A 24396-nucleotide genomic window follows, 5' to 3' on the forward strand; every position below is an offset into this window, starting at 1 on the left:
AAACATCTTCTCCTTTGACTAATTTGATTAGCCTCATTCTTGGCTGGCTTTCCATCAATAAAGCCCCGCTCAAAAGATGGCCCCACCGCTTTTGCAGAATGCAGCCTAAAAGAGAACATTAACAAAAGGAAATGTAATAGACAATGGAAAATTAAACAATATTTACTTTACTCTTAATACTCTTTACTCATATAACTCCTCCAATCGTTTATTAATGCTTGGTCTGTTTTAAACTACCTTTCCTCCAAAGACAGCTTGAGCAACTGTGAGTTCTCCTCATATTCAACTATTTTGAGACTAATTATAAGCAAAAGTTATGAGAGAATGTAGCTCTAGCAACAGGACTGCACCTTCTTACACAGGGTCAAGCCTTTTGTACTATAAGACAAAGTCTGGTGTAGTTAAAGAACGACACAAAGCAAAGATTTACTCCATAAAACATTAATATTTTAATGAAAAATCTTAGCTTCATGTTTCTATCCAAAGACACTCAAAACTAGTTTTTCTCCCCCCTTAATTTTGACCTATAATGGGACCAGTTTGGATAATTTTTTTTTGTATTTTAGAACATTTTTTTTTAAAGATTAAACAACCAGGCTAGCAAAAAGGTACCCAATACATACTTTTCTTATATCAAACAAGCTAGTATTTCAATACAATGTAACTATACAGAATATATACAGTACACATATGATCACAAAGCAAACACTACAGGCTCAGAACAGATTTGAAAAAACATGATATTCACATTGATTACAATAACTCTAAAAATGATTGTAACGTTGAAACGGCACTTAGTTTACAAAAAAAGTCACAAAAATATATATAGCCACCAAGAACTATGGTTCCTGAAAAATACTAATAGCCAGATAGTATTATATAAAATGTGAAGTGTATTTAAACATCGTATACATTAAAAAACAAAACCAAAACCAAAAAACAATTCTGTTAAGTCAATAAACATGCCAAGTAATCTAGCTGTGGCCAGCATCAACAAGAGAAGCTGTACTGTGGATGAGATGACGACTGGATATACGGCTGGTGACCGGAGACTGGCACAGTTAAGGGGGTTTCACTGTTACTAAAATGCACAAAGAAGCCCAACAATAATTTAATTCACATTTTTCCTCCAGCTTTACTCTTTCCCTCTTCGGGGTTTCACCACAGGGCAGCACCTAGAGCAAAGGCACTGCAGGAACAGGGCAAAGAAGCTGTCCAAGAAATTTGTGTAGCCAGGGCTATAAGTCAGAATATCAAAAGCATGCATCAGCGAAATGAATGGTTAAACAAAATCACTCCTCTGGGGACTTCAGCAACCCTCAGGAAGACTGTAGGTACAGTTGCCACACAGGCTGGCAGCACCAGAAACTAATTCGGCTCTTTTTTATTTATTTTTTTTTAGTGCAACCAGATTTGTAGTAGAGACCTGTGGGGCACTGAATTACTGTGATAGCACACATTGAGTTAACAAAAACCCAGAGCAGTAAGTACTGTTGCATTAAAAAAATTTCACATTTGCTTTTTATGGTACATTTCCTCAAATACTCTGAACCGACTCTCCTCACTAGGGACCTCTGATGTGGCTGAGGCACAGTCTGGCCTTGAACCCTCTTATCTGTCATCAAGATGCTATGGAATTTATTATGTCCGTAATTGGAGATGAGAACCCTCCGAAGCTGGGTTTCACCTTGTACGCAAAATTCGAACTTAATCGAGCTGAATGAAAATTAGCTATTTTCCTTATTCTGATGGTGTGGAAGTTGCAATGGATCCAGGAGCAACGGGCGCTCCCACATCTGCATTTTCTCCATCCCTGCAGGGTGCACAAAGCTCCCGTTCTATTTGCATATAAAATGCTTCATGGTGCGTCTCAGAGAGAGACTGGCAATAGTCTCAGTGCTCTTATATCCTGGGGCTGGAGGGGGAAGCCAGCAACCAAGAAGCAACTGAAGCCCTCATATAAAAACTTTAAACCATAGCTTAAAAACAATAAAATTTTATCCCGTAAGGGACATATAGGGATCATAGTCTTATAAAATATATTTTACTGCATTGGCAGCTAGTACTTTTTAAAAAAGTTTAAATTCACACCTTTTAGACTCAAGATACATGTGAACCCAGAACCATTTTCAATAACCTAGTCTACTAATCTCTCAGTATGAGAGACTTGACTACACTATCTGCGAGCCTGACAACTGAACTCAAACTGTAGCAAGACAGACAAACCATCAGGAACACACATCTTTTTTTAATGTGGTGTAAGAAAAGTGACAAGCAGTTCTGACAGGGAGCTTAATTTGCTGAATGTGAAGGCATCCCCATGGATTTCCAGGGGAGTTGTGCTATATGTCTGCATCAAAAAACAAAACAAACCCTTACAATTTGGCCAAATCTCCCACACAGCTAAAATCGCACTTCTTTTTTCTTCTGCTTATTGTGGGGAAAGAGATAGCTTCTGAATGTTATCCCCTCTCCTGAAACACCACATTCAGTCAGCAAAAAAAAAACAAAAACAACACAACTTTCCCCTGCTTTCCCGTTGTTCTCATCAGACATACTGCACAGTATGCAAGGGATAAAGATCCCGATCAGACTCCAAGAACACGGGACCCCAGCACACGGCAGAATCTTGCTAGTTCTGTGGTAGTGAAGGCACTCTACTTGCAAAATAAATGGGTGAGGAAAGGATTTTCCACTGAGTGCAAAGAATGGTGCTGCATAGAAGGATACACAGAAGTAAAACACATTTACGTCATTGTGAATGAACGTGGAGACAACTCACTGGGGCAGAAAGTGCCGCAATGGGTCTTACAGGTGGGTTTTTGGAAGAAATTCTCAACCACTTAGAAGGGATGGGAAGATGGTGAAAGGATCGGAGCATCTCGCAATACACGCTGGGAGAGCTGGGACTGTTTTGAACAGAAGGCTCGGGGGACCTTACCGATGTGTCTAACTAATGGATAGGAGGATGAAAAAAAGATGGAGCCAGACTTTTCTCAGTGGGCACAAGCTGAAATACAATAAATTCCATTTAAACACGAGAACATTTTTAAAGTGACGGTGGTCAATCAGTGGAATAGACTGCCCAGAGAAATCACGGAGTCTCCATCTCTGGAGACATTCAGAACCTGACTGGACAAGGTCCTGAGCAACCTGTCCTTGCTGTCTGCTGCTCTGAGCAGGGGGTCTGGACCAGAATATCTCTAGAGGTCCTTTCCAATCTTCCAATCTCAACTATTCTGTGATCCCAGTCATGCACACCTATAAACGCAAACTGAATAACTTAGGGTAGGTTTTTTTTTTTTTTTGAGGGTGGGGGTAGATGGGGGGAGTGATATGAAAATGCAGTCCAGGGTTCAAAATGCTCTGATAATGTATTGAAAGAACCTTTAGGATTAATCCCAAGTGCAGTTTAAGGCAAGTTTCTTCTAGTTTAGTTAGATATCTTTCTAATTGGAATCCAAGTATTAGCAACAGAGCTTGTTTTATGATGTCCTATGTTTTTACATCTCTCCTGTGAAGAACACCAGCATTCCAAAGAACTGAACACTTCCAACAAGTTAGGGAGGAGAAATAAAAGGGTATTTGTATTTAATTTGTGGTAAGTTCTATGGAGAAAAGAGATATTAACAAGAAACAATTACAAACAGGGAAGTTAACAAATAAGCCTAAAACAAACAAACAAACCTGCTAAGAACTCTATTGCCCCTGCAGTGAAATGAGATTGAAAAGTGAGAAAAAAAATATCAGATGTTACACAGAGATTACAAGGCTGAAAAGATAATGTGTAACACTGCAATGGAAAACAAAACCCAACACTTGTCTTGTACCAAGGTGTTAACAGTTAATGATACTCATTTCTTCTCAAGGAAGAACAGATTAGAGCTACAAAGTTGTTTTTCGTTCTTTTTTTTTTTTTTTTTTTTTTTAAACTTTTAAATTTTCTCTTTGGTATTCAGAAGGCAGTTTGCCTTCTGACACAAAAATTTAAGTCTTTTAAAAATCCAATATCCAGATATGTCTGTTCTGTATTAGCACATCTCCTCACCAACAAATTTCTTAGCAAAGTAATGGGTGAAAATTACCATATTCTAATAGAAGATTATGCCCATCTACATCTGACCTTTGAATATTACACCTAAACAGTCTGAAACTGTTTTCGTGTAAGTATTTCTTGCTACAAGAATTGCAAAGGATTCTTATATACCTGGAAAGATGAATAACACTTATCACAAAAAAGAAAACCCTATATTTGAGTTCAGTGTCATAGCCCTATAAGTCAAGAGAAAACTCAGAAAAAGGCATCTCCTTGTCTCACTGGCTTTTCAGTTACAGAAATCAGAAGTGGAAGAGAACTGGTCTTTAAGTTCAGCCCATCAAAAAGACACTGGACCGACTCACAGTACAGTATCCCTAAAAAACAATTTCTCTTTCAAGCCCTTTAAAGAGGTACAAAAGGTAGACAGCAAAACTGAATTGTAGCAGAGAACTTCTTTGCAGCATGTTTATAAAACACCCTTCGAATCTGGTGGTGAAACTTCACTCCAGTAACTTGGAAAGGATTGAAATCCTGACTGTTTTCCCTCTATTTAACTAGTATGTTTTGTACCTAAAACACAGCAGAGAAGATTTGTTAAAGTCACTGAAACCCTTTAAGCTCTTTCCAAAGGGCAATAAGCTTTTTTCTTTACAAAAGCTGGCTATTAGTAGAAACAACTCAGACCTACAGAGTATCAGAGCCACCTAAGCTAACTGAATACAAATTGATCTTGCAAGATAATATGACTTTTGTGTCTTCTGTTTCTTCAGGAGCAACCTTTCTCTATCGGTTTCATTTCCTCCTCGTGTTTGCATAAAGCAAACCCAGATAGAAAACAGTAATTTAAAGTCAAGATTCAAAACTAAAGGAGTATATCATGCCTTTGGAATACTAAGATCAAGTAATACCTACTCTCTCAGCATGTCATCTGTAGGCTATAGGCATTTGGCATCAAACACCGATTTCAGAAGCAATTAAAAAAATCAAAAACCTCCTAATGTATTTCCTAATTTAGCTTTCAAAGCAGTACTATAGCCCGAACAGCCTCAACAAACAAGAATCACTGCTCTGAAAATCCCACACCCTAAATTTGAAGCTTTTTCTAAATATGGAAAAAATGAAATTGCAAATCTTTCAATTTATTGCTTACTTGAGCTGTGTATGTAGCTGGAGTAATGGCCTTTAATAAACTGAGTTGGCAAGGATTTAAAATATTTTGAAACAGGAACAATTCATCACCACTATATAGGCTTTCTGTAAACAACCCCCTGTTGGGTTAGAAAGTTGGCCTCTGAAGAGAATAAATTGCTTGTTTTGTCCAAAAACAGACTAATAAAAATCTCAGAAACTATACATGCATATGTATAAACAAAAAATGTGCAATAATGCACAAAAGAGCTCATTTTTTTCCCCATCTGTAAACTCCCTCTAGTTAGCTTTTGGAGATTAGTAAAAATACAGTATTTATGACAGGGGGAAGTGACCAGAACTGCAAACAATCTGGCCAAGATTTAAGAATTTCACTTCGGGAAAACCTTCATTTTCATGCATGGTTTCCCTTCTACAGAAAGATACAGTCATGAGATATTTGTCAGGCTTGTGTGGATATACACTTCTCTATCCTCCTCAGTTCATTATGCATCACTAGAATTTTCCTGGCCATAGTATTTCCATGCCTAACCTGAAACAGGCAAATCCAGACAGGCTATTTGATCAAGCAGTTTCTAAAAGGACTGGAATATAAGAAGTAGGAATACCTGGCATGACATCACTTGGTTTGTTAAAACTGATTTATCTGAGATGAAAAGGGACAATGTGTTTTTAAGAAGTGTGTGACTGTTAGTTTCAAAAATGCTTACCATTTCCAAGAAAAGGGTTACAGTAAGCGCTTTGAAAAACAGCAGACACAGTGATAGGAAGTGTCATTTTTTATGCAGAAGATTAAAGCATCCACTCAAAACTAGTCAAAGATGTTCAATAATGATTTCCAATGCATCCTTTTGTTTGTCACTTTAAAAAGGTTTCCTCTGATTTCTTTCCCTTAACCAGAGGGTCTGCAGAAGCAAGAGAAACTTAATGAGCTGTTCTAACTGTGGAAGAAGAAATAGTTAAAGTGATCTGAATCAGTTGTTCTTCTTTAGAAGTGTATCACAGCTTCCATGATGTTCTGACAAGATCTTTTTGTGCATTCAGTCTTAAATATTTTCACAGAAGTGATCATTCAGTCATGAAAAATAATGTAACATCTGTTGCAGTTTTCTGTTTAAAGCGTAGCTTACAAAGTAAAAAAGGGAAAATCTCCCCACTTTTGTTTAAAAAAATTAAATTAAAATGTACAGGACCAAACACAGGCACTTTCCAAAGAACAAAAATGAAACCAAACCATGAATTATTCAATAGTAATAGATGACAGCTCCGGTTTCGGAGGGTCACCTGCGGTTGCCTCAGCAGTGGCGTTAGTCTTTGGCTGCTCTGGCACATCTTCTTCCTTCTCTGCCAACCCACCCAGAGACCCCAAGGGGAAAGTGCTTTCACAATTCTGAGTTGACGAGACCTGTGAAATGACAGGCATTTGGACAGAAGAGTTGCTTTCAAAGCCATGCTCCCCTAGCTCATACTGCCCGAGGGTCTCTTCTTGTTCCTGGTTTAAGTAGTCCGGTACTAGGAAGTCACTAGAAGAGGGGCAAAGGACAGAAGAGAAACGTCACTTCTCACACAAACATTGGAGGTATCAGTTTCTTTGCATCAGTTACATCACACAAGCTACATACTGCATTTAATAGAGAGCAAATACTCATTTCACACTGTTCTAAGATCATCACAGCATACTTCACTAAGCACTATAACCTGGCTCTCATTAAAACACACAGAAAATTTTATTCAACAGCATCTATTTTGCATCGCTGTGCATCTGTATTTCTTACACGGTAACTTATTATGTAGGTTGTACCACCTTGATGAGAATGAAAGTTAATGACTGGAACATCAAATGGCACTAAAAAGATCACTGAAAAAAGGGAGCACTCAACCTTAAAAAATAGAAACAAAAATGAGTTCAGCACTGGCAAAAATGTGGGCCTTTTCCACCCCTGAGATAAGATCCACCCAAGAAACAGTAGGAGCACTCAAGAGTGGACAGGCTATAAACAAAAGTTTGAGGCAAGGAAGCACAGGGTCTGCTGCAGGTACAAGGAGGCTTCCAACTACAGTGGTGTTTTGTGACATGGACACATCATACTAGTGTGAAAAGAAAAAGAACTTCATTTCCTCCCCTGATCCACACCATTTTAGTTCCTTCTGGACAACAATTCTAAAACTTACTCTTACCAACTGCTGGTTGAGTGTATCCAAAATCTACCAAACTCTTAAGTAGTATTTGCAGAGCACGAGCAATAAGGAAAATAAATTTTCTTTTCAAATGTTCAGCACTAGAAATGTAACTTTCTACTGAAGCAAGTTATTTTTTTTATATCTATATATGCATTTGTATGCTTTGCTTCCTTTTTGTAATCCATTTAAAAGCAGTAAACTTATTTCAGTGGCAGCAGCATTCACTGCTTCAAATCCAAATTAACAATCAACTATGCTAACTCTAGTGTTTGTAAATTCAAACTAAAGGCAGGCCTACAGACAACTAAAAAGCTTGTACTTCTCATCTGTTTGATGGCAGCAATAAAGTGCTTACCACAATCATGGCATCATCTCTTAAGAGTTTTCACTCTAGTTTTGGCACAAGCCCTATGAACAAGAACTGCGTAAACCCACAGATTTGAAGCACTTGTACTTTTAAACATTGTGCTGGAAAAACAGTGACTGGCTTTCCTGGTTTGTTTTGTAATTCTTTCATCTTACATCACTTCTAAGATAATCAAATAGGAAAAAAATGCTGAAATGTTTTGTAGTGGAAAAAGCATAATGTCTAGAAATCATGAGGGATAGCCTTGTAGATGCTGTAATGTTTACAATATATTTCCTTTGCACTTCTGAAGACAGATGACTCACACACAAAGCTGCACCTTCTCTATAAATTTAAGGGCTATCTTGATCCAATTCCCTCATCCACTCTCCTGTTTTGCTATATCAAATTCCAGTGGTTACAAACATTTATTTAAATAGGAGAGCACAATGCTAGCCTGATATCACAGAACACAGGTAGCACTTTTTAATAGTCCTTAGTGAAGTGCATTTATGAAGCATGCCAAGTCTTCTGGGCCCTGATAAACAATAAATATATAATTGGCTTTTACTATTTCAAGACATCACACCCTGTTATTCTGTTCATTTAGCAATATGTTACCTAGAAAATGAAAAATATAAGAGAAGGTATGGAGTCATGCAATCTTTCCACAATACCTACCAGCAAACAAATACTTAAAATGAAGTCACAGGTCTATTTCTTATGTAAACAAACAGGCTGTGTACAAGACTTTGGATATTACATCATTTACAGAACTCCACAGATAGCAAAGGATAAAATACTGTGGCTTAACACCATTAGCCTGTCCATAGATACTACTGAAAAGAGACATTAAGTAGCCTAGAAGCAGCTTCTGCATATCACTGGATTCTTCAATGCCCTCCCATAGAGTTTATACACTGTAAAACAGATCAGATATAACAGATAGTAGTGCAAGAAATAATGTGACTGGAATTAGCTGACAACCTGATGAGAGGCACAGCAGGCTGCCCTGAAAGCAGGAAAAGATGATTTAGGAAAAAAAGGAAAAAGAAAAAAAAAAAAAAAAAAAAAGCAAGTTTCCCTGTTAGGTTTTTGCTGTGCACCTCACCTGCTCTGGAAGTAGTTTGCTAGCTCTGATGCTTCATGGTTCAAGCTCCTCAGGTGAACGATTAAATTTCCAGAGTTGGTGAACATGGCGCCACATGTTTTGCACTCGTAAATCCGAGGCTTGCGGATAATATGCCGGGAAACCCGCATGTGGTGTTTATATTCCCCGAAGGAAGTGAAAGTGGCACTACATATCTGGCACCGGAAACAGCGTTTACCTTCGTGCTTCAGGCGATGCATCTTTAGCGAGTAAGCTCGGGTGAACTTTTTCCCACAGCGGTCACACTGAAATGGTTTAATGCCTGCAGAAGAGAAAGAAAAAGATGTTCACCTTTTGTAATGAGAGGTCACTGGAAAAATCCTTCCAGATTTCTAACAGCAAAAGGACGGCAACTGTGGCCAGTCACAGAGAAGTACTGGTTTAGGAAGAAACACTCTGGTTAACTTTAAAATGACAAAACAATTAGCACATAGCTGCAATTTCTCAGAACCAGTTGCCAATATATTTCATAACACTGTAACCTGTCTTTAACGGTTACATTTCTTCTTTTTCACACTTTAAAATGAACATAAGCTTCCATGGTCTGGACTATGGCTAAGATCCTGAGCCGTAGCCAAAAAGTATCTGATGCAGCAGTCACCTCAAACCATCTCTGAGTTCCTTTGATCTTGGGAGATTCTTGTGCCAGACTGGTTCCCAACAATGCAATTATCAGACTACCCTTAATTGCAATGTCTTTTTCTTGCTGCCTCTGGCCTCAGAGAAGCGTTCTGGCAGGGGGGACTTTGTGCACAGGGATGCCCCTGTAATGGTGATAAAAGGGTAAAGTAGCAGCCTTTATATTGTGTGGGAACCCTTATATACAAGAATTTTCAGCAACTTTGCATGACAGAGAACTCTCTACGATGGTTTAAGTTCATGCCTCGCTTTTTTGTTTTTTCTTGTTTTAATTTAGACATTCTGATACTAGTTCACTTTTCATTTAGTACAGGCACTAATACAACCCTAAGCCATGAGCTCTGCAACATGCTGCAGTGCCAGAGAGTACGTAATCACACCCAAACACAATTATTACAACATAAGACTGAATCACCAAAAAGTTAAGTTTAATAAAAAGTCTGAACTCCAGAAAGTGTAGAAATCCAAACGTGAGGTCAAGAATCTGGAATATGGAGCTCTATTCATAATAGGGCTGTCAAGGAATAAAAAAGGTTTTTTCAAAGGGCTGAATGTGCATCAGTCCGGGCTGCTAATTCCACCAGTCTTTCACTCTGCTTTCCTTATGTTCAAAGTGGGAGCTGAACTTTTAATTGGGGCTTTTATACTGAGAAAGCTGTAGTTAAGGTTACACTGAAACTCCCTGTTAAGCATGTGAAAACAAGTTAATATTCTAGAATATCGTCTTGTGGAGCTGAAACTTTTCATGCTTTTATACTGTTCAAGGGCATCTATTTTCTCAGATAGTTTGAGGAAAATCTCTTCGGCCATTTTGCTTATGTGAAAACACTTTTAATGCTTCCAAGGTCTGAGAGCTTCTTTTGCACACTAATTACTCTAAAACAGCTATTCAAATCTTTTCCAGCTTTGTGCAGGGGCTGCCAATTGACAGGTCAGCCAGAGATGCTTTGCTGAAGCTGTCTGCTGTCAATTATGACTTTAGCAACCTTCTTCAGATAATTTCACAACTGATATGCTCACACAGTTTGCTTTTTTAAATATTAAATGCATATTATTACTGCTAGCCTAAACACAGTCTGGTCATTTTGCCTGACGGTATTTGAAAAATAACTACCAACAGTGAAAAGATTATGTCTTGACATTTGTGGTTGCTCTGCCCTAAAATGGTACAGCATCTGAGTGCAGGTAAGTGTCAATCTCAAACTAGGAGATGCTAAACTGTTTAGTGCAATAACCCTTTAATACTCCCTCCATTCACTAAAATATCAATGCTCTTGATGGACACCGCTGAAAAGTCTTGAAAAATACTGATAGCAAAGACATTAAGTGTTCATAAAAAAAGAATGTAACTGTTTGAGGATCAAAACTCAGAGGAGACATCCATATGCTACCTACTACTACTATCTGTGGTAACTGTATTGGTTATCAAACCAATTCAATTGTCCTGCAATCCTTCCAAAAGTTCTGAGATCCAAAAGCATATGACATTCTTTCAATGCAAAGACATGAGATGGTTCATATTTTTAATGGCTGCAAGTCTTCTCTACAACACAGCAGACAATTATGACATCTAAGAGGAAAAAAATCAATCTACGTCACTTCTTTAGTATAATAAGAAAGCCAAGTATACTTTGAGATTTCACCTCAAATCTTTATAATGAAAATAATTTATTCTGATGACTTTCAGGCAATCAGATTTCTTTCAGTCCACACAAATGCTAATTATCCATGAGCACAGCTATCGGTCAGATCAGATGTATCAAAACAAGCATTCAATGAGACATACCTCTCTACCCAATCTTTCTGAAATCAATTCTCTAGCACCTGGCAGGTGATTAAAAAAAAGAATTTCATTACTGTATTTGCTGCACAGAGAGCAAACCTCTGTGAGTCTATAAATTAGCGATTCTTGCAAGCAGAAACATTTCTTACCTGAGTGGATAAGCATGTGTTGTTTTAAGTTCTGAATGCGAGTGAACCGGACCCCGCAGGTTGGACACTGAAAAGGTCTATCTGGACCATTTGGGCTGGGTCTCTCTGTGCTGCTGGTAGAAGGAGCAATGTAGAGTTGGTAGGGATACTGAACGTTCTCCAAACTACAAAGAAAAAATTCACTGATTTATAAGCAAGCTATAGAAAAAATTAAGAACCCTTGTCCATGGAAATCTGAACCTTGAACATTTGAGAAGGAAAAAAAAAATTGTCCTTTTGTATTTCTGTGGAGATTTATATTTACATCGAAAATGTCTTCCTCTAAAGGGACATGTCTGATCTGCATCTTAAGTTTTATATACACTGACTTTGAAAATCTGAACAGACACAGAGTAACTTCTGTTTCTTTAGGCAACAGGTCTCAACAACAGCTGCAAACTGAATATAATTTTCCAGGCATGGGCATTTTATCACGCATATCGATGATTTACAAGAAGCCAACAGTCCCTGAGGAAGAATTTAAAGAACTGAGTAAATCGGAAAGAAAAGGATTATTTTGCAGTTTCAGTAATATTTACAAAGGAAATTAAAGCTGATTCATTTTTCATTTCAATTCAAGTTCCATGAACAAACATTAGTATCCACAATTACATATTTCTAAGTTTAAAATATTCATCTAATTAATCAATACGTGCTCCTTGTCTGATTCAATCAGCTCTACCACAATAACTCAAGCGTTGTACTTTAAAAAAAAAAAAAAAAGAGCACAGACTATATTAAAGGAACAATTTAACTTTCAAAGTAATTCATTTAAAACTGACTAATTGCTCCTACAGAGCCTCTAGCTGCAAACTGTGTTATAATACAAGTCCTCTGGCAAGACATTTGTTTCACCAAAGGGCATAGAGAAATAAAAACAAACGGGCTGGTACAAACAGGGTAACAATAGGAGTTTGTATTTACCTGGGATTCCCCTTTCTTGAGCTTTATGGTCTCTATTTTTTGTCAAATAGACATTTCAGCTTGCTCACAGCCTGATGGCAGATCAGACGTCACTGGCAGCAGGGATCTGCTCTGACCCTGAATCTTCCCTGCTGGTGACAGCTAGCATGGCCAGAACAATGCAATTTTACTCAACTCTTATGTCTTAAACGCGTGGTGAATAAAGAACAATGTCTCCCATTGAAGACAGGCAGAAGGTCTCCCTAGCTGAACTAATCCTTTGGCTGGTACTTCCATCTCCAGCCCACATCACTGGTTTCTCGGCTCAGTTGAATTTGTGGACTTGTAACACACACTGGAACCAAGTGCACAGTTTGCACAACTACATCTGCTTATCTGCCACACAAAAATCTACACGATCTAGGATCCTTTCTTTAAAATCAACACCCTAACTGTAGGTACTCTGGAAGTAAGTGTCAGTACAGCTGTAAGAAATGGGTATCTGTATTCTGAGTACAAATGAGGGGTTTCAGCAGCAAAAGTTCCAGTTATAAATTTGTCTGGTGAGAGAGAGCATCAAGCATCTCTTGACATACACAAGATAAGAGCTTGTTGTGGAGTTTGGTAACAGTTTGTAAAACCAATGAGGATTTCTGGCCTTGCATGGAACTGGAGTAATATTCACTCTGAAACTCAGTACCGGGGATTTTTACAGAATTTTCCCCACACGTGAGGAGAATATTACCCCAAAAGCTGTATCTTATCCACAATAATGGAAAAGCTGGGACCAGGGAGCACAAACCAGACACACCAGGTCACCTCATGTATGGTGAGGGCTGAGTAGGCCCCGCGAATGGGCCAAGCCTTCTGGGCAGGCCTGGGCTGCACACACACGGCACATTTCTGCTCTAACACAGACTGCCCACCCTGTTATTACAAGCCTCCTGAGAGCTGGGCTATTTTATTTTTTTAAACTGGACAAGTAATTTCATTGTCCTTCACTTCTTTTTATACACAGTTGTGTCCAAAAGAGCTGTGGAAAAGACAGATACTGGCAAACTTGTTGATCTCTGCTCAAGGGAATATTTACAAGAGGGAAATTGCCAGCTCATATCCTAGGCCTGACAGAATATAGTTCACTGCCACTCAGGGGTCCAAAAATGATGCCTCACCACATGCATTTGCAACAAAGGAGGTTATTTTCAGGCATAGGTTCTGATTCGTCTAGCCAAATTTCTGCCATAAGCACTGGCACTCCTGCTCCTCTTTGTGGGCACTAGAAAAAGGACAGATTTTACTCAGATGTGGAAACACTGTTTTTACCTCCAGAGCTGGTACAACCATACGCTTTCCATTTTACCTATGGAAGCTCTATCAGCATACATAATCAAATAGCCAAACTGATTTGGGCCCAAGATGGACAACTTTCCCCTCATCTGATATTTGACAAATATCATGCAATTTGGCTAAGGGGTAAATCCCTTCAAAAAAGGTTTCCTTGTGCTCAGCTGATTGGAGAACTCATAATTAATATTTACACAGCTACGTGCCAACAGAAGTGACAGCTGTGATGCACAGGGCTGCAAAAGGGATCACTAGATGGGCAGCAAGAACTCTTGCTCTTAAATGTACATACAGGTATACACATGTAGTGTGCTCAAACAAGAATTAGGTTTTGTTCTTTGCAACAATATTTAAGCTGCTTTACAGAGAACTTCAACTTCTAGTGACGTGTTTCTCAGGTCCTTCCTCCCTCATTGTGGCCAAACACGCTTGTGAAGAGGCAAAAGTACATTGTGCTCCTAGAGCTTTCTAGGGAGATACTCAAACACTGCAGAAATTAGGAGCCACTGCTCTCCCTTTGTTTTCAGCTTTCTCGGGCCAGCTCATCCTCAAAGCCTGTACTGGTGCCAGCTTCTCTGCCACTGAAACAGAAACGAGATGTGCTATGGGGACAATCTTCCTAGAAGAAATTTAAAATAAAGATTTGGTTTTCTATTTAAAAACTTCTTAATGAGAAAGGCTGGTTAAAGCAGATAAAAGGCTCTCCAGCTACCAGTGACTGGCATGTTTTTTTTTCCATTCTCACACTGCAAGCAGCTGAAATACCTATCAGTCACATAAGAGTGGACCTTAGCACAATGAAGAAATTACATTTAAAACACAATCACATTTTGTCTCCCCTGCTTCTTTTTCCTCATATACACTCAATTTTCCATGACTTTCAATTTGTGATAATGTGGCATTTAACAGCTGAGATTTATCTAACATCTGACAGAATTCCTGTAAGAGCTGAATTAAAAGATAGGTTTAGAATGTTTTAGCTGTAACGCTAAAAGATACGACCTGCAAGTTTTTCTTCTTTTCAGCAACAGATTATACACATATTCAACAATGTAGAACTAAACGCTGATAAATGTAAATGCTGGGATGCTCAGTGAGCCTAAAAATGTCCTCTATTTGTAAATAACAAGTGCTTTAGGAAAATGGGAGTTCTCATTATAATGGATCTCAGAGATCTTTTATAATTGAGCCTTTGCAACTCCTTTGTAAATGCAGCCACAAACTGATACAGAGACTATCTGTTAAATCAGCCAAGGCTGTGTTAGGCATCTTTATTAGAGAAGTGTGTTACAACCCAGAAGTGAAATATCTGAGAAAGAACATAACACATCACTGTGAAACAGTAGCTTTAATATTTACCAGATTCCTGCCTGTCTATTAAACTGACTACAACTGCACGTGACCTGCTGTTTAAAAAACACTGGTTATGGAGGAGAACCGATTTATTATGTTTGTTATGTAACAAAGAAAGTCAAGAGATAAAACATCCTAAAGTCTGAAATATTTACAAGTGTTTCCACAGTGATAAGGACAGTGTATTGGAAGACTTTTAGATTGACTAATCTTTTGCTTTGCTTTATGAAAATAAAATACATACAAACTCAAATATGTATATTTCAATATAAACTCGCATTGTCTAATCACAACTGATTTTGACACTATGAGAGTCTCCACTCATAAAACAATGTACAACAACTGGACTTAAAAGTAAAGGTCCATTAAAAAGCTACCAAACAGCAAGTGAGGAATTTTTTCTCCATTTGTATGTTTTATTGATCACGTTTCCATTTGATTCAGCTAGAGTTACATGTTTGATTATATTAAGAATTCTGTAGTATCTCATTTTATGCACCCAAAACTGTGCACCCGAATTGCTGCACAGTGAATGACAGGCCGTATTTATCTGTTGATATGCCCATCCTGTGCTTGAAATGGGAATTCAGGAGTCCCTTGCTTGAAGGGCTGGCACTGCATTTCGCACGTACATATGAAAGAAAACTTCTTATGACTTTGAAAGCCTCATTTTACCCATTTAACTGATTCACAAATTAGGTAAAGTCTTGGAACTTTCATTTGAATTTATAAAATAAATCACTTGGCAGAAAATCTTAATTCCGCAGTCTAAAATTTTCATAAATTCCCATAACTATTAGTTCCCTTACTGTTATATAAACAACGTGCAAACTCTAGTTCATTTTGCTGATGGTTCTGTTACCCTGAGATTAATTAATTTCAAACTTGAGCGTAAGCTAAGGCAAATATTCTTTCCTTTTCAGCATGAAACAGACCTTTTTTGCAGAATTTTTCAGTGTGTTAAAGAGATTATATGTATATTGAATTTTCTGTGCAGATTGGGTAGAGTTCTGTAATGTTATGGGAATATTCTGAAATAATCCACTGCTGAAAATATGTATGCCACTTGGTTTTAGAATTATAGCTTTAAAAAGGAAGGGATTAGTTCTAATGCAACATGTGCTCCTACTACCAATTCAAACCCAAAGTGCTGGTTATTATTTTTACACTAAGATTTTCTAGCAGATGGATAAAATCTTCTCTGTCATACACAAAATCTTTTACAGGCAGTTATTTTCCCTTCAAATTTAATCCTACAATGGGACAGGTTTCAGATGGAAATGGCAGGAAAGATTTTATGAGCTATGAAAGCGCAGCTCTTCATAGTTATCTCTACAGGGAGTTTCACTTGACACAGTTTCTGGAACAACTCCCAAAGATTCACACTTCTTCCTCAGACCCACTTGTCTAACAAAACACTATGCAAAAGCTAGCTTGTCAATACTTTAAAACTTTTCCTGAGGAACAGAATAGCTATCTATACACCATACTTGACACAAACCACAAAAGCAAAGAAATAAAAGTCAAACCAATCGCGTGCACCCTTGTAAACATCTTGCAGGTGCGTTGCTTTGCTCCAACAGAACTACCATAGAGCTTCGAGCAAACAGACCCATCTGAGCTCTGCTTTCTTTGCCAGCCTTCCCTTTCAAGGGATTCCCATAATAAAACACTCATCTCAACACAGCAAAATTCTACTACACGTCTACAATTACCAACACACAGCGTCTTGGTGAAAAGCTACGTAGGAAGTTTGGGAGAAAAGACAGAAGGCTGCTCTGTGGCTTAGGACAACAGTAATGTCAGGGGAAGCCACAGCCAGCTATCTCATCTTATTGCTTTTGTGGCTTTACGTCAGCTTCGGCACGCATGCAACCACACCTGTTTCACAACAAAGACTTTTTTTTATTTGTGAATAAAGAGCAGTGATGAAGAAACAGTAAAAACATGAGTATCTTTCTTCACCAGTGTAGCCTGGAAATAAGACAGGAAATGAAAAGCAACAAGTAAGCAAATTCTGACTTTCATCACCTACATTCTTCTAAAGCATCTGATCCTTCAGGCACTGATTGTACTTTGATCAACACAGAGAATTATACGTACAAACAGCTAAACATTCTGGGATTAAGGCTGGGTAGGTTAATTACAACATACCACTTGCTGCAGAACAGTTTGCACACTACGTTGGTACATACCGATCATCATCATCTGCATGAGCGTTAGTGCCAGAGGTACTTTGGAGTGTGGGTAATCCCTCCGTAACCCCCTCATCTATTGAGCCTAGGCAAAGAAAAAAGGGCAACTTAATGCAAATACGTGTTCAAAAAGGGTTTGGGGGGGGCAGGTAAATACACATACAGCTTGCTTTCCCAAATCTCGGAGAGACACTGCTTCCTGGGTGATGAGATATTAAAATTGTCTTGGGAAAATCATTTAGAAAACCCAGAAGCAACGTGTTCCAATTCAATTTCTCCTCTGCACCGATTAGCTAGTAAACGGACAACTCAATAAAGGGCAAATATTTGGCACACCTAGAAAATGAAAAGAATCTATGTTAAATGCAGCCAGAGTTTATAAAACACATCCAGTACTAACACTGCAAAGCAGAAATGTTACTTTCACCTAAAGGGCATATTTCATCAGATTTCAAGACTTCATGAGCAATACAGTTCAGTTTTTCTACTTTACATGGCTTTTGTGTTCCAAATCTTCCACATACGTATCTATTCAATTGATAATGCCTTCATTTATTGATAAGATGCTGAGACGGGAAGAGCCCCCTGAGAAATTACAAATGCAACACAAAGGAGCCTAAACATCTGTCTGTACGAGAGATGTACACACAAAACCATTGAGAAATTCTGTTCAGAGCACCAACATTTGGACAAGTGGGTTTTAGAAACAGAACCTAAGGTAAATGCAGCACTAAACCAAACCTTTATGACTTTATTCACCTGAAGTGTCTGTTGCTCAGACAGGCCTCTCTCACCACCACTTGAAGTCTGGCATTCAAACCTCGTTTAGGCAAACTAAGCAAGGACATTTGGGCCTGATGTCACCATAACATACAGGGAATTTGGCAGTATAACATTCAAACATTTCTAAGAACTTGTAGATTCCTCCCCCAGACATACCCTTTGATAAAACCATCCTCTGGTTTGGTTATGTGCGCTCATTTAGATAAACCGCGTTTTGTTCTCCTGTAAGCTGCGTGCAGGAAGCAGGCTGGATCTCCTCACGTTCCTCCTATTCCTCTGACAATGTCTATGCGTGCAATGCGAGGTGAGAAAACTAAATGACTGAACTCCACCAAATTTCAAAAGGATCAGGGCTGCTGTCATTCCTCTCCAAAACAGGGATTCCCACATTTATGATCAGTAACGTGTAATAACTTGGGAGCGATGCAGAAGAAAATTCGTCTTGCCTCCTCTTCCCTCTGTTGAGACAGAATACTAAGCACTGCTCGAACTTTTCTGAAGCCAAGCAGCCTTTGGGTCTCTACCACTGAATCCCTCTGAGATGACAACAGATGGGAAGGAGATTTTGCTCTTTGCACCTAGGTTCTGAGAATGAGCACAGCTTAGGATAGTGCTCAGAGCTGCTCTTGCTGCTAGGGTAGCTCCAAGACAGAGGTTCATGAGCAGTCTGAATTCGGGAACCCTTCTCTAAAAGCACACTAGGAAAATAAAGCATCATTAGGTCTACAATGACAAGTGTCAGACAAAATGGAAAACTGAAAAGAAACAAAAGCATGGAAAGAAAAGCAGCAAACATGTTTATTTTATCAAAAAGAATGAGAGTACTTTCTCCAGAAAAGGCTCTCCTCCCTATAAAGGACAGAGTGTTCTACAAAACCTTACTGAAGTAAAAGATGATTGTCTTAAAGTACCCAGTGTTATGGCACCAGTGATGGGAGGAAACAAGCATCTCTAGCAGTTTCAAAATAACACTAATAGAATCAAAAATTTTAATTTTGCTATGAACTGACAAACTAGGGTTGGGAAATTTGCAACTCTGCAATCTGTGAAGTTACAAGAGTTAATCCCATTTTGATTGATCCTTCTTTCTCATGCTACGCTTAACTGAAAGTCTACCAAAAAAATAATCCCAATTGCTCCTCGGTTTAATTTTATGCCTTCACCTCTCAAATGGAAACTGTGCTAATAACTTAGAAAAATATCTTCTCATACATAGCTATTGTTGTTACTGTAATGACTTATTTATCGAGGCCCTGCTTCACGTCTCCTTCTGTATTATAAAGTGCCTCCAAATATAATAAATTGCAAATGAATGATTCTGAAATTGTCCAAAGAGTGAAGAAGAGCTTTTTGCAATATCAGAAATAAAGGCAAGAATGCTTTTATACAAATGCGCTATAAAACACGGAGATAAATATATGCAATTATACAAGAAAAATATCTTCAGGAAAGAGAAAGCTGTACTTTAACATATCTTTCTGCCTTCATTTGCTGTTCCTATATTACTGCATGAAGAAATACATCTCTGGGAGGTAAAAAGTGCTCTCTGAGCTACAAAGCATGCCTTATCATATATTTGGTACATAGGAACTGTGCAAAAAATGAGAGCATTGTTTCTCTTTATAGGAAAATGTGAATAAAAACTATTATCAGGATAGTTAATAATGTTATGCAAAGAGCAGTACACATTAATTCAAACATATTCAAGGACAAAGAACAGATTTGCACTTTGAGGATTTGGGGCTGGCTAGTATACTGTTTTTCTCTACGTAGCCCTTTAAGGAAGAACATGCTGTGCTAATATCCTCAGTAACAGACATTTCAAGTTTAAACATTATCATCACTAAGATCCTCTGCTCCATGCTGTACAAATGGTCAGCTCATGACCTTCGTGGTACAAAAACTAGAATAGGAACTAGAAAATGGAAGATTTTCCATCAAATGTCACGCAGCTTCCAAACAGAAACCTCTTGAAGATGGATGTGCAAAGTTGCTTGTCAACAGAAATCATTTCACAGCTGAGGAAACTGGCTAAAGCAATCTTCAGCAAGAGGAAGATGCAGCAAGGTGCCTGGGTATTACATACAGCATGTTTCAAAAGGAGATTTTATAGCATTGTGGCACCTCTCTTTCTACAACCGATTTCTAATCTCCCATTCTCAGGTCCCAATTCATCCAAACCCATTCTGTGCAGTTTTGCTGACATTTCAAACTCCAAGAGACGCCCTCTGAAAACTTCTGTAGATAATATGCTACTCATTTGTAATGTAGTTCATTCATTTGATCTGCTTGGATATGATATTTATAGTCTCCTTTCACTTGATATGCTGTTTGTAACTTGCCCTTATCATTATTTGTACTTGTTCTGTTTTGTCTGGGATGGTACAATTATGTTGATGTAATAATTTGCATCTCCGATCATTTGGCCATAACAAGTTCTCCCCTAAGTTCCTACTAAAACGAGTTAAAATCAGAGTCAAATTAAACCTGCTTGAACAAGGACCACTTTTCCTGGAAGCTGCCCAGCAAGCAAACTGTTGCTTTTAATCTGTGCACTATTTTGGCAAACTACATCCAAAGATTTAGAGGTCCTTAAGTTAAGTTGGCTCCTCAGAAAAGGCAAATGGCATTGCCTTTGGTAAATAAAACATTTTCATTTGGAAAAAGAATTAATGATGCATGATATCAACACATGAACTCTATAAACTGATGAACAGAAACAACAACATCAAGTCTTAAAGGGCTGGACACAGGGAAGATATTTTCATTTCTTTTTAGTGAGTATTACCCAAGATACTTTAACAACACAGACCGTATCTACTGTAAACTTAAAATGGCCAGACCCACTTTCTGCAGAGAAGAAAGTGATACACCGAGCAAAGAAAAAAAAAATTGTGCAGGCTACTAGGCTACATTTATTTACTTTGTTTTAGTTTATTTACTTAATTAACTGACGTAGCCTTTCATGTATACATTACGTGAATGAAGCAGGCCAGCACATTCTTCATTCTTATGGTTTTCAAATAAACCAGGCTTTATTAAAAATCTTTCAGTAAACAAACTCTACCAAACACAGGTCAAGCCACTTAACTGAAGGCAAAATAGCTGACTAGGGCAAAATTTTGGTAATTAAACTAGAAATATTGCAAATTGCTGGCCTTCTGACTTACTAAAAGCCATTCAATACATTATGTGCAAAGAGAAAAAAACAACCTTTAAATATTAGCTATTAATAAGCAACAGCCTGCTAGAAAAACCCAAAACTGGCTTCAAATTGTCCTTTACGGAAAAGGTTTCTCTCAGCAATTGGCAGCATTTGAAGAAGCAACTTGAGAACCAAGCCTCACAGAAATGGAAAGATTCTCAGTATTATGACTGTGTGGTTTTGCCTTCGTCTGGGACATTAAGATGACAGTGTTCCACCACTTATTTTGCAAATCTTCTTACAAAGGCTCTCTGTCATGGTTATACAAGATTTTATGTCTGATGCAAAGTACCATTCTGTCCCTCTGTGGCTACAAGCCATAAGTCTTTCAGATTTGGTGTTACAGCGTAACTGGGATCGTGCCTTTTGACACTACTGAAAACAGAATTATTTTTCCCAGCCAAGCAACCAGAAGTAAAAAGGGGCTATCAATCCCTTCTGAATAATCAGGAGGTCTACCAGCAGGCCTACCTTCCTCAGTTGCGTTCCAGTTGTTTAAATAGCTCCAAGTCCTGTCCCTTCACCAGGGTTTATATGTAACATTTCATTAAACAGGAAAAAAAAAAAAAAAAAAAAGCAGTTCCACAAAAATAAAACACAAACGCATTTCCTCCAGTAAAATCATGAGTGCACACACATGCACTTGCACATCTATAACCCCAGAAACGGCCATACCTATAGAGGAAGACTGTGGGCTGATCAGGAGATCTTCCTGAACTTGCTCGCTTCCTGGGACCGTCTGCTGATCGCTCAGGGAGCTCTGGGACGCGCTAACAGGCTGCGATACCTCCTCATGAACCTCCTCATCACTTAACCTCTCCACTTTGACACGCACGTCTTCCTCGATCACGAGGGGCGAGCTGGCTTTCGTGCTCTCACACGTCACGTAGTCTGCAATTCTTCTGTTGGACTCCGAGGGCCCAGGCATTTCCAAAGTCCTAGAGTTCTCCACCTGCTTCACCTTCTCAGACTGAAGCCTTCGATCAATTCCAAAAGGAAAAGTCCAGGGAAAAGCTAAGGAGGAGTCTACAGGCTGATTTCTGGACTCCGGGTAAGAAGTTGAAGGATTCAGCACTTGAGGGGAACTTGTTTGCGTGTTACACTTGAGGGGGCTCTCAGGAGACATGACGATGTAACTTTTGCGCTTTCTTCGTGACTCTCGGCACACGGGAATGGTTCTTTCCACCACGCTGCACTCCGAAGACACCGGAGACAGGCTGCCGTCTCGCGAAGTGAAATTGCAGTTTGCGCTGTTCTCCTGGCCTGCATCTAGCACCTTCTCTTGCTGGCTGTTGGGCGTATTCCATAAAATGCTCGACTTCATGAACTCCGAGCACGTGCTAGCCACGCTGAACATTTGCATGTAGCTGGCTGCGGCCAACACGTCAATAATGTTTTCGGTATTGATGGACAGTGTTGCCGTGTAAGCGTATTCCAGTAGGGGTATAAAACCAGTCACTGTCACGTGGTGCAGGTCTAACACGCTCTTGCTCTCGTCTTCTGCTTGGCCGACGAGTTTGGATCGGAAGAAGTCGCTGCAGGCTGCCAAAACCACCTTGTGCGCCCTGAAGATTTTGTCCTGGACGCGAATGGTGATGTCACAGAAATGTCCGTCGTTGCGAAGCATGTTCAGCTTTCCAAGCATCTCCTGACTGTGAGCAGGGGAATTATGAGTGAATGTTTTAACACCCATTTTTTCACCTTTCTGCTAGCGTTCCTTCCACATACGAGAGATCACAGGTATCCTAAAACAAAGAGAAGAGCCATCATTTTCATCTCAAAAAGCAAAAGCGAAGTGGTTTTATTTCAGATCCTGCTTGAAGAAAATGCACTGGAATCCTCTAGGGCCTGGTTTGTTATTTTATTTTTTAGGATCCAGACTGTGCAATGGATTAACTATACAAAAATGCAATTACTCAGTTGTAATTTTCAAAAATGCAGACCAAATTGTTTGCAGTCTATCACTAATATCGTCTCCCACATTTCTGCTATTGTCCGCTCAGAACAAATTTCCAACACAGTTTAGAGAAAAACAAGTGCCTGTAACACTACAAAGAAAGCATTTTTGAAACCATCATCTGTGTAAGAAACCTCGATTTTTTATTTTCTGGGCTCAGGAAACTATTGCTCATGGCTCTTAAGCCTGAGGGACTTTGTCGAATGATCCTTTTAAGTGGAATAGACATTTTCTTGGATCCACTTATGAGCGTGCAGGAGCAGGCAAATATCCCAGAGAAGGCATTTAATACCAGAAGTTTTAGAGAAACTACAACATGAATTTTCAGAGGGCAGAGTTCAAGCTAGTAAACACAAAATAATAGTTGCCAATAGCTCTGCTTTACTGCTGTAGTGCAGGTACTGATTGCCTAAAGCTGCTTTTAATAAATAATTTTGGACTAGGATGAGAACTTATTGAAAATTTCTTCAAAAACACAGTGGATTACAAACCTCAAAGTGAAGTTTGGATTTAAATCAAATAGACACAAATTGATTTTATACATGTGATAAATAATGCAAATAGTGCAACTTTTTCTTACAAAAAATACACACTGCCTTCTCGGGGACCAGTTCTCTTCTACGTGTAGGAACAAACGCATGTTTTCTGTGCAAGGTCCTGAAGGACTAGAGGGGACCGTATGTCCCACACTGTCTGGCAGCTGTAAAGACCATCTCCAAAAGAAAAAATATATAAAATTGGTTCCCGTGTTTGCTCAAACTCTTTCTGAATTATTCCACCACAGAGGGAAAATAAGCTGTAATGTTACACCTTCTTATGGCCCCCCAAGCTTCCATGTAAAGTCTTCTGTGTTCTACATGAGTCACGTAATTAACATGATACAGAAACATCATCTGGTAAAGTTGGCAGTTAAACATCAATAACATAATTGGATCTGATTATTTCCTGGAGTCAGTCAGCTTCTTCACATCACCCTTTGCCTCTTCATTACACATACCCAGAACCATACCACTCCTGCAAATTGTGCATGTGAAGCTTCCCAGATACAGAGCTCGCTGTAGTTTGGAACAACTTACCACCAGTCTCACAAGTCTTAGCACATATTTAAATGGCAGCTGTCAGAGCCTATCCTGTTCTACAGGCATCTGCACTCGGCTTCTTCTTGTCCTCTGATTTCACTT

At 38.8% G+C, this 24396-nt stretch overlaps 1 protein-coding gene across 6 annotated transcripts in view; it reads right to left on the reverse strand.

Annotated features, from left to right (window-relative positions):
• Positions 1-425: 425 nt before the first annotated feature.
• The window catches only part of ZBTB44 (zinc finger and BTB domain containing 44), a 41433-nt gene continuing 17462 nt past the window's right edge, over positions 426-24396 (reverse strand). For 3 of the 6 annotated variants that reach the window (XM_084301607.1, XM_084301609.1, XM_084301608.1), the window contains exons 2-6: positions 21934-23003; positions 17271-17355; positions 11437-11600; positions 8827-9127; positions 426-6711 (exon numbers count right to left, since the gene is read on the reverse strand). In XM_084301607.1, coding sequence (XP_084157733.1) covers positions 6429-6711; positions 8827-9127; positions 11437-11600; positions 17271-17355; positions 21934-22951 — 1851 coding nt within the window. In that variant the 5' untranslated portion in view covers positions 22952-23003 and the 3' untranslated portion in view covers positions 426-6428. The remainder of the gene's footprint in view (positions 6712-8826; positions 9128-11436; positions 11601-17270; positions 17356-21933; positions 23004-24396) is intronic. The other 3 variants (XM_084301611.1, XM_084301610.1, XM_084301612.1) reach the window with 3 other exon arrangements.

This window comes from Netta rufina (genome assembly GCF_964035555.1).
Source record: "Netta rufina genome assembly, chromosome: 25".
In the NCBI taxonomy this organism is placed as follows: Eukaryota; Metazoa; Chordata; class Aves; order Anseriformes; family Anatidae; genus Netta; species Netta rufina.